The 16,216-nt window shown below is 45.7% G+C and overlaps 1 protein-coding gene across 1 annotated transcript in view; it reads right to left on the bottom strand.

Moving 5' to 3' along the window:
* Positions 1 to 1,871: 1,871 nt before the first annotated feature.
* Positions 1,872 to 16,216, bottom strand: part of LOC306737560 (sodium/potassium/calcium exchanger 3-like) — a gene marked incomplete at both ends in the record, with an annotated part of 31,915 nt that continues 17,570 nt past the window's right edge. The window contains 15 exons of the mRNA XM_079219298.1: positions 1,872 to 2,024; positions 2,967 to 3,032; positions 3,214 to 3,326; positions 3,412 to 3,526; positions 4,662 to 4,828; positions 4,932 to 5,202; positions 5,649 to 5,809; positions 7,166 to 7,299; positions 7,402 to 7,455; positions 7,533 to 7,558; positions 8,323 to 8,397; positions 9,250 to 9,353; positions 10,938 to 11,022; positions 11,793 to 11,867; positions 15,538 to 15,614. Of these exons, the coding sequence (XP_079075424.1) occupies positions 1,872 to 2,024; positions 2,967 to 3,032; positions 3,214 to 3,326; positions 3,412 to 3,526; positions 4,662 to 4,828; positions 4,932 to 5,202; positions 5,649 to 5,809; positions 7,166 to 7,299; positions 7,402 to 7,455; positions 7,533 to 7,558; positions 8,323 to 8,397; positions 9,250 to 9,353; positions 10,938 to 11,022; positions 11,793 to 11,867; positions 15,538 to 15,614 (1,676 nt within the window). The remainder of the gene's footprint in view (positions 2,025 to 2,966; positions 3,033 to 3,213; positions 3,327 to 3,411; positions 3,527 to 4,661; positions 4,829 to 4,931; positions 5,203 to 5,648; positions 5,810 to 7,165; positions 7,300 to 7,401; positions 7,456 to 7,532; positions 7,559 to 8,322; positions 8,398 to 9,249; positions 9,354 to 10,937; positions 11,023 to 11,792; positions 11,868 to 15,537; positions 15,615 to 16,216) is intronic.

Raw genomic sequence — 16,216 nt, 5'->3', positions numbered from 1 at the left:
AGAGACATGAGCAGAAACGACACTAACTGCTGTAAATAGGGTACAGATCCTCGGAAATGCATTAAAATTACACACAAAATAATCTGAATGATGAAAGATGCATGCAAACCGAGCGGTAGTATCTCTATATATAGACTATCTGGAGATGTTCCTCACCTCCTAGAGTGTGTAAATAACACACACACCTCAGCAGCACCCTCTAGTGGCTGCAGGAGGAGCGGCAACACCTACAGAGGAGGCTTTCTTTTCTTTTTATTAAGCAGCAACTCTATTTAATATGACAATTCTCAATGAGAATCCTTCAAGGTAAAAAATTAAAATACATATCTCTCCCACATTTTGTTAGAACACATGCTGAAACAGAGTGCTGTTGACAAAGGTGTTGTTTTGTTTTGGGCTCAAAGACAAGCAGGAGGTGTTCAAGCCTCAAATAGACGGGATGGCACAAGAGTTAAAGCACTGTGTTTAAGAAATCGCTCTTCATCACCCACCACATCGTCATCACAACGACCACTGTGTTGAAGAAACCGTGTTTGGTGACTCTTCCTCACACCACTGGATTATCTTCCGCCCATGTGATAAACGTGGCGTTTCTAGTGCGTCTCATTGAATCCATGTGTTTGCAATAATATACAAATGTTGCAATATCTTTCCAAACTGTACACAACTTATAATTTATAAAGTACTATTCTTAAATATAAACAACATCAAGTCAGTTCCCAGTACTTGGATTACATATTAGGTACGCTCCAGTAATTACACCGAGCCCATCCAAAGGGCTGAAACTGGTGGTTAGACATGATCTTTGAATAAATTAATTCATAAATAAATCATGATTATGTCTTCCCAGTAACAGTCATGCCTTGGCTCCCCCTCGAGACTGTGACATGCATGCGCGCGCGCACACACACACACACACACACACACACACACACACACACACACACACACACACACACACACACACACACACACACACACAGTGCACTCGAGCTGACTCTCCAAATCTAACATTTTTAACTCCATTTCTAAAAATACTTTTGGCTTAAAGCAGTAACAATTATTACACTCAAACGGGATTCTTTAATATGAAAGGTGACATCTACCGTGGAGAGGGAACTGTAAATTCAGTAGTTCTATGTTGAGAGTACCTGCAGACGCTTTGCAATGATGGAATAATACTTCTAAAGTGACAGTGCTGGATGTCAGTTCCCTCATCGCAGATCCCTTATCTATGTGTCTTTTATTCATTATTATTATTACGATATATAGAGAAGAAGGAAGCCCACATGTGTTGGGATGTGCCCGTCTATGTGAACAGTGTGTTAAAACATCGAGACTGTCCGTCAGTGCAAAGCTACAGTTGACTTGTTAGTACAGCATGCTGTGTAGCTGGTGCTGAGCACGGGACACAGATCACTACAGTAGGACGTATAATAAAGTCACCTGAAGCAGTGGTGCAGAAGAGAATCCCATGTATCAGCTAATATTATATATATTTATATACATATATATGTACACATAGAATGCCAGGTTTTAATTCAAAATACCTAAGTGGTGTGTTTATATCCAAACTTTTACAAAGAGTAACAAAGAATCCAGCTAAAAAGGTTCGTTAGCGCAGGATTTCTCTTGCTCCTCCAGCCAGTAGCAGCGTCTTCAGCAGCAGGAGCAGAACTGTTGGAGTCCAGACGACCTTTGGGCTCATGAGGCAATCGGAGGCCATCTCTCCGGTCCGGTCCCAACGAACTAACTACAATTTTGGTGTTATTGCACCAAAGATAAATCATACGGAGCTCTATTTTTCTATTTCTATTTCTCCATCAACCAGAGGCAGAAGTCGATGCAGGAGAGGGCCAGAAGGAGGGAGGTCAGTGGATGTCTCGACACATGGGGAGGTTGACGAAGATGAAGACGTTGAACTCGATGAGGACGGAGAAGCAGAGGAAGATGGCGTACAGGATGATGCAGGCCAGGCCCAGTCGCCAGTCCAGAGTCCATTTGTTCAGGTGGACGCCGAGAACCTGCAGACAGGAGGAACAGAGAACAGACGGTAACTGCAGTGCACAGAGAATCTACATACTGGCAGGCTAACGATTAGCCAGGTTCCAAATGGTCCGATCCACCAGAGTTGCGGGCTGGGCGATATATGATGCGTCGGTCATTTCATAACCCCCATAACTGTATATTTCACAATGTAGCACATCTTCTGTATTCTGCATGTTCGTGTAGTAAAACACGCCCACGGGAAAGGATCAGAACAAGAAGGACTGCCATGCGACATCAAGGCAAGAATCAAAAAGGAATCCATGAAGAGTAGGAGCCATAAGAGGAATCCATAAAGACACTCGTGTTAGTAAAATCTGATCTATTCCCTCCCTACTCCCAGGATCTAATATCCTGGTTTCCATATTCTACATTCAATGTTCATCCATTCATCCACCATATCATTTATCACTGTTGACAGATGAGTGACTTCATGTGGGGAGAAGTTTTCTTTGAGCCACATAACCAGACTGTATCAGGGACATATAGCAGGGACTATCCTCCTATATGTAGCTATACGCCTAAGGTTTGTGGATTATGGCTACTGATTTGAATATTCTAAACTTTATTATTTTTGTTGTTATCAGTTGGGCTGGCCTCTGATCTCAGGAGCCTGAATCACAAATCTAACAGTCACGGATAAATGTGGTTATGAAACATGGATCGTTCCATTCTCAAAATATAGGGGAGCTTGGTTTCATGATGATATGTAGCTTGCTTTGGGTTAAATATCAACCTATTAATGATACTGTTAATATACATTTGAAAATGACTCCTGTACTTTCAATCAAAGTTCTTCGTGTGCATACTTTCACAAATGAGCAGGACCACCGGAGCAGCATCTTGTGACAACAACAACAACAGAAGGCTGCTGTTACAAATTTGTAAAAAAAAACTAAATAAAAAAAAGTGTTACTTACTGTGACGAATACGGAGGCTAGCAGAAGTCCAACGGAGAATATGAGTCCTCTGCTGTTGAGATGGATCTGAGGAAGGGCCAAACACACATTCTGTTACACCTTTTTCCAAATGCCTTTTCTCGTGTGAAGTGCAATCAAATGGCTAATTAGCATATAATATGTCCTTGTGTGAGCTGCTACACTGTGCCCCCCTCCCCTCCATGAATATTGTGTCTCATCGCCCTGACTATCACAGACTATCACTCACTTCGGAGCCGTAGTCGATGCAGAGCGTTTGCAGAGTCCAGGGCAGGCCCAGGCCCACCAGGATGTCAAACACATTACTGCCGATGGAGTTGGAGATGGCCATGTCTCCCAGACCTGAGGCAAGGAGAGCAACGGCGTCACAGTCTCAGAAGCACAAGTCCACACAGGGATTAATTTCAATGTGTGTGTGTGTGTGTACCTTGCCGGGCGACTATGACACTAGCCATGCAGTCTGGGACGCTGGTGCCTGCTGCCAGGAAGGTGATGCCCATGATGACGTCTGGAATGCCCAGGGTGAAGCCGATCACAGTCACCTGAAAGCCAACATTCACTGCTCATACGAGGCTCAGCGGGGAAACAACCGCCTCACACAGCCGGACCGTCTCCACTGAGCAGCGCCAGCACGGTACAAGGGTTCCTCACGGCACCGCTCTGCTACGGGGATGGTTTCTGTGGTTCTTTAAACCAGGACCACTGGGCGGAGCTACATGTCCACTGAGGGACTCTATGGACAACAAGTCCCCGTGCTTATTCATATTTATATGAGAAAAACCTGCACTATCTTACATTGAGACAACAGTATTGACTTTATACATACGTTGCCACTCCATTTTGAATGTTGCCTCTCTATTAATATTTCAATAGAATCTCAAATTATGAGTGGCATTATGAAAATGATTACCAACATAATTAGTGCTCATTCCAGTAACAAGAGCTAGTGAGGGAACAGCTGTCTCTACATTACTGAAGAAGGCACTCTGAGGTTGTATACTAACCAGTAATGTGCTTTTCAATTCTGCTTTTTAAATTATTCATCCCGTGTGAGCGGCTAGTTGAAGCCTGGATACAGATTTCAGTCCTCTGCATCTGGCCGAACACCTTTCTGATGCGACCACTGAGTCACTCCTCTCAAGAGATCAAAAGATCGAGCCTTCAAGATCAAATCTTTTTTGTGCGGTCCTCAAACTAACAATACGAGTATCTCCTCTGGCAACAGTTAAAGACCAGAGGCCTCATGATAGCAACATGGAACTGCTTATCCAATCTTCCTACTACAGAGGCCATTCCTAAAGTCATGTCTGTGTCCCTTCCCGGATCAGAGCTCCTGTCCGGATCTAAGTTTGGGATGCACAGGATGTACCTGAATGCACCGCAGGCTGCTAGAGGCGGACAAACCAAGATGTCAAGGGTTCTCACGTGTCTCTCTCCGATCGAGTCTGTGCAGAATTGATTATTGTTTATTAATCACCTATTATATTGTCATTAACAGTTAAAGTAGCCTTTTAAAATGGGTATAGTTCTGTGTTCATGTTGTTCCTCGCATTGGATGGGATCGTTTCCTAAATGCAGTTTAGGAAACATACCAATCGTCCTACATGTAATCTACAGAGGGATGAGGTTTCAGACTTATGCTTCTGTAATGACGCCTCTGGACGTGACTGGACTGACCATCCAGACCATGATGTAGGAGAGGCCAGCGATCCAGAGGGTGGCGTTGAAGAAGGCGACCATGAACCATCTCTCCCAGCGCCGCTTGGCACAGTTGGGCACGGTGAGGAACAGAAGCAGGGACAGCGGCCACATGATGAGCCACTTCAGCTTGTTGCAGGCGCCGGCTGGAGGGACGGGGACAAAGACAGGGTGATGGCCTCAGAGCCCACGAACACACACACTTATTGTCAGGGCTCGTTTCATTTCAAAATGTCCGCCGTGCTGTACCTGGAACTTTGAAAGGCACCAGGGGCCCATGATCGCCATCCTCTCCCTCTCCGTCCTCGTCGTTCTCGTTGTTGTCATTATCCTCATTCTCCTTCTCGGTCTCGTTGCCGGACTCCAGCCGCTGAAGTCCACACCTCCCGTTCAGACCCGGCTCAGCTCCGCCCATCCCGTTTTCTAAGCCCCGCCTCCCCTGAACTCTGGCGGCGGAGTCGGGGTCGCCGTTGGTGACGCGGTTGACTCGGGTCTCGGTGGTGTTGATCACCCGTTGTCTCTGGGGGTGATTATAGAACATCAGCACAGACGCTAAAGGGACAGCGCTCTGAATCTAGACTGCAGCTCCGTGTTGGAGACGTGTCTGCTGCTCTCACTTGGATGCTTCTAGATGAATGGTGGAGTCCCAGTTAACCACTCAAGTTTGCTTTCATTTATTTAAGCCTCTTATATTTATCTGAAGCAGAAGTATTCTTTTCTCCTCTTTCAGTCAGTTTGGTTTGGCTTTACATCCAGACTGTCGTCGGCAGCAGACAGGTGTCTGAGAGGAAATTAGAATCCGCTCCATCCCTCTCCCGTTGAGCCCAGACTGGATTATCTAGTTTGAATGCATGCAAAAACTCTGAGGACCCTTTCAAAGTAACGTCAGGTGACCAGACGGCTTTTGTTGAGCTGAGCGTTGCTGCTCTTCAACTCCTCTCAGAGTGTGTGTGTGTGGACATGTACCTCGTTGATCAGCATGCGAGAGGCCATGGTGAGGCGCGTCCTGGGGGAGAAATGACTGGTGATCATGATCCTCATGCCGGCCTCGGAGAAGGACAGCTGGTGGGGGTACGCACACAGCAGCTCGTCCACCATCAGCACAGACGGCTTACAGTGGAAGTTAGCTGGAGAGAAACCACACACACACACACACACACACACACACACACACACACACACACACACACACACACACACACACACAGCTGACTGCAGAGTTGATTGTTTACTTCTTAATCCAACTCAAAGCATAAATCAGCCAAAGATACGTAAATATAAATATACTATCATATTATTAGAAGAAAGAAAATGTTGTTTTTGCACGCGTCCTCTCTAACCCTCTGAGTGGGTGGGCCTGTGTGCCGCTTTGATTGACAGCTGGGGCTGCTGGATCTCGCTTCCGAGCTAATTAGCGCCTGGAGTGACAGATCATGCAGGTTTTTTTTGTTTTCAGCACTGTTTAAGTCAGCGGTGTTGCTTGGCACATAACAGAACGATATCGGTCTCTTCCTCACGGTGAGGCCTACAGCTTAATAATGAATCACTGCTATGCAATCCTTACTCGGTATCCGCCGACACCCAGAGCCCAGGTATCGCTATCGGTGCCAGGACTGAAAAAGTCGGATGAGTGCATCACTAAGCCATAGCAAGTGATGATTTCACCCCTAAAAGCTGCACACCATCTGCCAACCGTGATCAGATCCTACAAAAAGTCACGTCAGAGAGGCCTGCATGGAGACAGAAACGATAGGAGGTTATCTCCCCCAAAGGGAGGAGGATCTGAAGATCCAATAGTCCCGGGTCCCTGCTGGTTTCTGTGGGCTCGTGAAAAACTCAGAGGCAGGACAAGCTGACGGAGCGAGCTCCGCTGAAGCGAGTCGGAGGAAAGAAGGATGAACGTGGGCCAGAGCCAGCATCTTGTGCTGCTCTGAGACCCGAGACACAGAAAACACGCTGGAGCGATCAGTGGGAGTGCTGGCTGACAAAAACAGTCCCTCCTTTGACGGTGGAGGCTGATCCTTCTGGAGGCCAAACAGAAATCGCAGAGTGCCAATAAAACCGTGGCATAGCCAAAGGCATCTCTGGTAGGGAACTATTGAAAGCAACTCTCCTGCCCACGACGAGGATTTACAGGTCCATCTGCCCGGTTGGCACAACCAGATGCCAGGTGAGCATTCACCGCGCTAATAAGCAGGTGAATCTTCGCGGCTCTGGTGTTACTGAGGGCCGGACGGTGAATTTGGACTCATCTACGCGGCGTCAGAGTGAGACTCAGAGTCAATTTGGGAGTGACACCGGCTCGGCTCTACGCCGGTAATCCTCCCAGGGCGAGCAGACAGACAGAACATCGTCCACCAAGTCATCCTGACCGCCTGGGTCCCGGAGCTGAACACAAATAGATGCCTTCATACCGACGCAAACAGCAGAGGCTCCGCTCAGGCCCACAGAGCCCCGTGTAAAGCCGAGCAGATGGCGGCTACCTTTCTTGAGCAGGACTGCCGTGGCGTCACACGTGACATTGTCCTCCAGATCCGTGCTCCCCGTCAGCCCGTTGGACAGGTTCACAGAGCTCCTCATGCGGCGGCTAAAGTAGCGGTGGGCCCTGTTGTTGAACCTGGCAATGACAGACGACGAAGACGAGGGCCACAACTTTTACAACCGAAGGCAGCTAATCGGTCAACTGAAGGCATCGGCCGTTCCTGATGATGACACTCACTTCATGATGAGGATGTAGACGGCGTACATGAGAATCAGGACGAGAGACTCCCACCTGCACACAGACGCAAGGTCAGCAAAATGTTTCGTCATGCAGTACATTTTAAATGGTTATGGTTTAGGATTACTCACCAGCACACCTTCTCGTCGTAGATGAACTAAAGAGGACAAAGAGGACACAAAGGGACATTAGGTGGAGGCAGGGAAGCATCTACTCCACCAGAGGACCAATCCAGAGCTCAGACGGTCATTGGGGTTTTATTTTAAAAGGACTCTTGAGGTTTGCTTTGTGGCCTCCTGGAGTCATGGATCTCACTGCCACAGATCACCGTGGTGCCGACTTATCTGTTTCTTTTGTGTGTGCGTGACATGAAGCAACACATGAGCCAATTAGACTTGACAAAGAGAAAGCTAAATGTTTGCCTGCAAATTAAAAGCCATCTGCTCTGATGTCTTTGTGGAGCTGGAGGAAGCAATCACATCTTCACATAATCACATAATCAAAAGTACCAATACCACAAATGTCAAATGACTGACTGCTCCACATGCTGCTCGAGTAAAAGTACCCGAATATTGTCAGCAGACTACATGTGAAGTATCAAAAGTAAAAGTATTCATTTTGCAGAATGAACCAATTCACTATTATGTGTGTGACATTATTGGATTACATCATGGGGGCATTAGTGGACTAGGACCAGTCCAGCCAGCGATGTGGTCTTTCTTTGACATGATTCCTCTCTGGTCTTGTGTGAAAAGCTGCTGAGGGGCAGAACGGACACAGCTTCACCCTCTCATGATCCTCCAGACGCACTACGTTTATACAACCAGACACACTCCGCAAATTAGCGTTAACAGTTGATGAAAGGCATGCTGGGTAGTGTGAGCTTCACAGTAAGTCTTTCTGCAGAAGCCGAGCTCTTACCGCAATCAGGGCCGTGATAGAAAAGGTGTAAAAAATAGAATCTCGGAGTAGAGCCCAATGAGAGAGCTTCACTGCCTGTAAGGGGGAAAAAGAGAGATGAGAAGAATACGTATGCAGCTTCAAACACTTCAATAGCAACACTTATCCTCGCTGGAGTGCATGCAGCTCTTTGATACAGAAACGCCTCTGACATCGTTAGACACAGGAATCACAAGTTACCCTCCTGTGAGAGACCCGATGCTGGAAGCCCCCCGGCGCTCACACTCTGTTACGCGTAAAAAAGTGGAGGGTCAGAGGTCACATCTTCAACGGGCCGCTCCCGGCCGTGGAATGGTCTGCCGCTGCGAGGCGGAGCCACGTTAAGAGCATAAACAGAGACGGGAAGTGCTTGCTTGGCCTCCGCCGCGCTGGACGATCCTGCTTTGGAGAGGGGAACGCGCCACGGCCAGCCGGCTAACGCTAACAAACAGCGGCGAGTTGCAGGGGCTTTTTTATACCGCACCCTGTCCCGCCGATCCCCGCTCATGATATTACATATTGTTCACATGGCTGGTCAAGCACATCGAGCAGACAGGGGAATACGAGAGGAGATCATCGAATGAAAAGTGTCCGATGAGTGTTCAGGAACTGTGAAGTGGAACATTTTAATCCTGGACTTTGTTCTTTTAGAAAGTCACATGAAATAAAAGACAAATCTGAGGCTGAAAACAGCATGAAATATATGAATAAAATCTACATTATGTGGTTTAAACAGGGAGTGGATTTCCTCTGAAGCGGTAATTTAGTGCAGTCATGGACTCATCGCATGCATGAATCAACTCTGTGTGTGTGTGTGAATATTTAAAAGATGACATTAGCCTGTGTGAAATGCCACCAGGTCAGCGTGGGGATCAGCTGCAGCAGCGTAACGCCGCTGTGACGTCATACCTGGCCGGCGAAGAAGCCACACACACCGATGATGCAGAGGATGTTGAAGACGGCTGAGCCCACGATGGTTCCAACACCCACGTCACCTTTGGTTATGAACACCCCTGAGGAGAGAATGAGCCAGCAAACACACACACACACACACACACACACACACACACACACACACACACACACACACACACACACACACACACACACACACACACACACACACACACACACACACACACACACACACACACACACACAGCATGAGGCCTCCATAGAGCAAACATCACGTGTTGTACACTACTTGACATTTCCAATTGCAGAGCAGCGCTGACAAACAGATGTCACGCGTAGGAATGCCACGTTGGTCATGTCTCTCCCTCCCTCTACACCTCCATCCCTCACTCTATTCCACTCCCTCTCTATTCCTCTCTCTCTCCCTCTCCAACCCCCCTCTCTCTCCCTCTCATTCCTCTCTATCTATCTCTCCCTCTCTCTTGATCTCCCTCTCCATCCCTCACTCCCTACCTATATTCTTCTCCCTCTCCATCCCTCTCTCTATCTCTATCCCTCTCAACTCTATCCCTCTCCCTCTCCCTCTCTCCATCTCTCCCTACCTCCATGTCTCTTTCTTTCTTTTTTCCCCCTCTCCATTTCTTACTCTCTCATAAACAAATAACACATAATACATGTATTACCAAAATGATATTGGCATTTCATTTTTAAATATCCGGGTTATCGTCAATACCGGATTATGGAGAAATTGAACCTCAGCTCCTATAATAAACTGTGAAGCCAAAATACAGACAGACCGGTTGGGTTGAACATGTCCCCACTGTGTGCCCCAAGGATTCATTTCAGGTCCATTGTTCTTTGTATATCAGTGATTTGTGCATCAGTAGACAACTGCAAAGCACATTTTTATGCAGACGATACCATTCTTTATGCAAATGCAGCATCTGTGGAGCAAGCCGTGTCACATCTTCAATGTGCATCTGACTGAAAAACTAATATTGGGTCAAAATGAGCCTAAGAACAAATACATGCTATTTACAATGTCGTTCCCAGAACAGAACGTGTCACAGATGACTCATATCGGAGCGTTTGCCTCGATGAGCAGCTCTCATTCATAACACTTGAGCTCGAGCTCACAGAGAAGTCCTTGGTTCGGGTGATGCTTCGTATTTGCACGACACAGCTCACTGGGAGAGATTTTCTCTCAGTGAAAAAGGGAAAGACTTGCTTGGCAAGTTAGCACTTCTCCTCACTTCTCTATTCAAATTAAAATCCATTTGTCATCACACACACTCCTCAGATCAATACAGCGGTTGGTAAAATAGCTTTTAGTTCTTTCATATTAGAAGAGATATTGAAATGTTGATTGTTTTAAGTGAATGCTCGATGGTGTTGGACAGTGTTCCTACTTTGGTTCACTTGTTAGTTATTGTTTTCATTTCACATTTCAAAATTGTATTGTTTGTATTGCTGGTATTGTTGTATGTTCTTCTGGCCTGTATAAATGCCCTGAATAAACCATGGATGATGAAGGACATACATTTTTTATGATGGGATTCTGAATACTGAAACGATGTGAAAGACGGGCATGTTTCCTCCCTAGTGCAGCTCCACTTGTTGTGGCATGTGCTTCAGTTGGAACGGAGGAGGCAACGAGATGGAGGGCTGCTTGAGGTGAATACCTATGATGGATGTGAAGAGCTCAGGAGCCGAGCTGCCAGCGGCCATGAAGGTAGCGCCTGCTACGTCCTCGCTGAGTTGGAGACGCTGCAAGAGACAAATAAAACGCTGCGATTAGGAATCCCTAACCCCTAAACTCTAACCCTCATCATACTGATCTACTGAAGGTTGCACTGTGAACCTGGGATTTCATCACTGAATATCAAAACCTGATGGTCAGTCTGGAAAGAGGAAACTGAATTTGTCCAATAAATGAAAGATATTTCAATTGTTTCTCTCCTTTTTACTGGGAACCAGCAACAGCTTGTTTATTGCGATAGAAACAGGAATACATTTAGATACACAACATACATATTAACAGTTAGGTACTCAGTTCCTTGAAGAACGCCTGGGAGAAAGCGGTTATGTATGATTTGTGGCTGATTTATTTCTACATGTATTAACTGGAGATGTGGCTGTATTTTTTTATATTTGATATAAAGCGGAATGTTATAATTATGACTGACACCAACACAGCCCTGATGAAGTAGATTAGCTGAGTTCTCGACTGTTGATCTATTTAAGGGATAGTTGTGAAGTTGTGAGCGGTGAAATGTCCTAAATATATATTGTGCATTTACACTGATATTGATTCTCTTAGTGTGTAAAAAACATCCAGCGCAGAACGTTGCTTTGTTCTGCAGTAAAACACTATGAAGAACCTCATAGCGCCACACTCCAACACATCCCTACTACATTAAATAATACCTACGAGCTTCTTTTTGTAGCTTATTCAGTCTTTAATATTCAATGTTATGAATAAATATTTAAGATGTGAAACTTAAGTGTGTCGGACCCTTAACACCTCACATTCATACCTCACACAGCTTCTCCAGCGAGGGGACGAAGTAGTCATCACAGACGAGGGCCAGGGCACAGAACATGTAAACCGTCTGCAGAGACAGAAATGATGATATAAGGACATTCATATTTCTGATTGGGAGGGAACAAGTGATGCATGTCTTCTCTTGCGTTGTATTCTCCTTTGAATGAAGGTCTCTGTAGCTCTAACTGCTCCATTAAAGTTTGATGTCAATTACCGTGAAGGAGGAAAACAGGGATTCAAGTTATTTAAGGATCAAGATTCAACGATCTGATCCCATGCAAATGTAGTGCAGTGCATTAACGAATACATAAAACACAGACATAAAAGAATGATGAATAACATATCTGCAGGACCACACTTTATACATTTTTAAATAGGAAAGTTAGTGTTCTCATTTAAACATCCTGGCCTTACAAAAGGATGCATGTGGCCCGACTGAAACAAACTGTAGGAAAGCAACACGACTTCTGACCTGGAATAACAAAAGAAAATGATATTATGAAGCTATAGCTTGGATGCGTTCAGGTAAAGATTTACTTTGACTTTTACACGTAGTTTGCATCGTTATACAATCTCTGAATGTTAGAGCCGATCAGCAAAAGGTTTGTTGGTGTTTAAAGGGACAGTAGCGATGTGTTGACGTGTGCTTGTGTGAGGTTCTTCCCCAAAGGGTTTCACTACAGGAGATATAGTTTGCAGACAGGAGTGTCAGCACGGGAGCAAAGCAATGCACTGCTGCGGACGTATTTTAGACACCCTAAGAGAGGGAATATGTACGCTGTATTTAGAATATTGTTACCGCTTCACCTTGCTGGCTGACAGTCCCTTTCCCTCGTATCCCTCCGTCTACTTTGGTGTTTTAGAGGTTCAGGTTCCCGAAAGCCACACAATAACACTAACTAACTAACCGATGGAGGCAGCAGTAGACCAGCAACTCCTGTGTTCTGTGAGGTAAAATTAAATGCTCTGTTTCTCCATCAGGTGCAGTGAAACACTCTGGAGCAGAACCTCTAAACATCACAGAACCTCTACTGTCCCTTTAAGAGGTTTTCTTGTGTTGCTTTATGGCTCTCTTTTTACAGCATTTGTACTTTAAAGCATTTCCGGAAACTTCCAAAAAGTAAGTACTGAACTTGTTTGAAGTATAAATGAACAAAGAAAGCTCAGGCAGCTTGTCCTGATACATGTTGTTTATTATTATACATACGACAATGTTTAAATACCTTTCAAATCCGTGCTACTAAAAAAAATGAAATTCCCTCCCGAATAGTGTGTCACGATTCATGAATACAGCAAACAGTCTCCTGTATGAAGACTTTTGACGGGTTCTTTCCCGGCTGGAATATGCAGCATAGCTTTGACATCACAGAGCACGGAGAAGCAGAGACAGACTGGAGATGAAAGACAGATAGCGATGATCAAGAGAGAAAATGCCAGGTAGTGACGACAGACTGACGGGGAACGTGTGAACAAAGGAAAGCCATGAATTTATCTTTAGGCTTCGTAATGATGAAGCCTTTCAAAGGAATGACACAGAGTCAATATTCCTTTCCTCTCCTGAGTCACATTTTTCTTTGAGAGGGAGCTGAGCTGCACAGGAACGAGCCGCGCACGCAGCGCCTTTTGTACGAGGGCATCACTCACCGAGATGAAGAGGGGTTAAATCAGGGCAAGCAAAAGGTCAAAGGTCACAGGTAATCTTAATAACTGGGTTTAATCTTGTTTTATTTAGCACGCAGAAGCACCGTCAGGACAGCCGTCAAAGAAACATCAGCTGGGACATTAACATTGGGCTCGGACACAAAGTGTCATTATTCACTTTTCTGTCTTCAAGCTGAATTGACCAGTGTTGGGACTCTCTTGGAAACAACTCTGTAGCCAAAGAACCCAAATATGTATCATCACTAACTAAGTCATCTATTAAAGGGATTTACATAAAAACACACTATTCAAATTATGTAAAAAAATAAAAGATTGTATTTTTATTGATAAAAAAAATCGGAATATTAGTCATTTTAATTAAGTATAATAAGCTGTTTATAGCAACTTGTACTACTTATTACCTATTTTTAAGCCGGTAGATGTGGTAGGAACCGACACTGATGTTGGCGATAGTTAATTACGATGAACCTTCCCCTCCTCCTCATTCAGCAGCAGATCAACAGCAAGAGCTCCTTGTTTGCACTTAATCGCTTTTCCTTGTTATTTACATTCGCCTCTTCTCCGTTGTAACTACAGCTGCTGCTGTCGGCGTTACTAACGTTACGAGCTCTCCTCTGGACTTATTGTTCACATGCATCATTATCAGACTAGAAAGCATCAAGGTTGATCTTTAGACCGCATATTTTTACTGAATCTAGGCTGAAGATGTTTGTCAGAAAACCTTTTTTCACACTAAGATGGTTAAACTGTGTAATTATTCAGCCATTCACATTACTCCCTGCTATGTTATGTACAACATGCTCCCTCACCGCTGACTTATGGCACTTTTTGGCGGATATAATGCTGGAGCGTTGGTTCCCTCTAAAATATTTACAGCAACACTTCAGGTGAGAAGCACGACTCTCTCAAACACAAACACACACACACACACACACACACACACACACACACACACACACACACACACACACACACACACACACACGTGTCTCCATGCAGGAATCAGAACACCAGAGATATCATAGCTTCTTTAATTGTCACGGTTATGAAACTGGGACTTATGTAACTGCCGTTAATCCCAACATCACTAATTTAATTATTAATAGTTTAATAATCGTTTCCATTAGGTTAGTTGCAGCCCTGGTCTAATGCCTGGTACAAAGGCACTTGGCACTTAGCTTTGTGTATTCTGCTGAGGTCGAGGAGACAGCGCTCTCACTTTGCTTTCGCTCTGGTCCACTTCCTTCAATGTTCCAAGCCTTTTTGAGGTCATAAATATACATGGATATATATTCATGGCACAGTGGAACATGGCCCATTCTCACTTCAAAAATGTAAAGCAGTACAACTATACCACTCACTCTGCAGGTATAAGCCCCGACTGTCTGTCCTGTAATTCAGAGAACGCTGTTCTCTCCACAAAGTACAGCAGCACCTGCTGTGTAATGACACAGAGTGCATTACTTTAAAGGTTAGACATCCCAGGGAAATAGTTTGTGATGATATACTGTATTTTGGGGGGGTTGTTATTTTAATATCCAAGCATCCCAGAAAAGGTTATCTCCATTTGCCCCTATGCTGCTGGGAAAGGCGAACTCAGAGGGTGGGCGCGCTGTAAGTAGTCACATCGCCTCTAATGTCAGAAACATCGTGGCAACGCGGCCCGTTCTGTAGTTCTTAGTGCTCCGTTTGTGCACAGATAAGTTCCCCAGAGACGCTGCACTGCTGGATGAGCTTTCATTACAGTCGGCCCCCTGGAGACCGCCAGCGCTACGCAACATGGGTCGACCTGGACGGGAGCATTCTGCCTGTAAGAGTGACGGCAGACGGGCTCCATCGAAGCCCTGACCGGGCTCACTGAAGCATCAGCTGAACCGAGAGGAGAGGAGAGGAGAGGATGAAGAGAAGATGGGGGAGGAGGAGAGGAGAGGAGAGGAAGAGGAGAGGTCGTCTCATTTTTTTAAAGGCTCAGTAATTTCCCCAAACACAAGGTCACCGTAGTTTAGAGCAAACATTACTCAAACCAGAGTAAAGGACGGGCGCCGATCAAGTCAAATGCAGAGCTGAATACTCACACACAGGACATGCAGCGCCACGGCTCCTTCTGTTCTCTCTTTGTTGGTGAACAGGTCTGTAGGGAACTCGTGCAGAGCTGGAAGAGACAGACACACACACAACAGGGTTAGAACAGGGTGTGTGTGTGTGTGTGTGTGTGTATACATATGTCTGTGTTTCTGCAAACGTAATTCAATGCACAGCCGAGAGGTCAGCCCTATGAGGAAGAAACCCCTGGAGGTCATGTGTGCTGACGGGGAGCCCCGCAGAGAGACTCGCCCAAATGTGAGTGACAGAGTGACATTTTGGGAACAGCAAGAGGAGACCAGGGACAGGGGAAAAAGGGAGCACAGGAGAACAACGTGAGGACAATGTGTGAGAGAGAGAGAGAGAGAGAGAGAGAGAGAGAGAGAGAGAGAGAGAGAGAGAGAGAGAGAGAGAGAGCTTTGTAGAAATAGGGAGAGGGTTATTCAGGGTACAGCAAAGATGGAGAGGGTGGAGGGAGGTGCAAACCCCACTTCTCTGCATGGGAGTCCATACAGCGAGACTGAGAGAAAAGTTGTCAGACAGAGAGTGTGAGTGAGAGAGAACGGAGAGAAAGAAGTGAAAGAAGAAGAAATGTTATTCCACCCATCACCACTTCAGGAAAGGCTGACGCCGAAGTGAAGCTTTGACCAGAAGATGGCGCAGGACCAAAGG

The sequence above is a fragment of the Taurulus bubalis genome, assembly GCF_910589615.1.
Source record: "Taurulus bubalis genome assembly, chromosome: 6".
Classification (NCBI taxonomy): domain Eukaryota; kingdom Metazoa; phylum Chordata; class Actinopteri; order Perciformes; family Cottidae; genus Taurulus; species Taurulus bubalis.
Note: the sequence above shows the minus strand (reverse complement) of the source record. Positions and strands in the feature narration are given on the sequence as shown.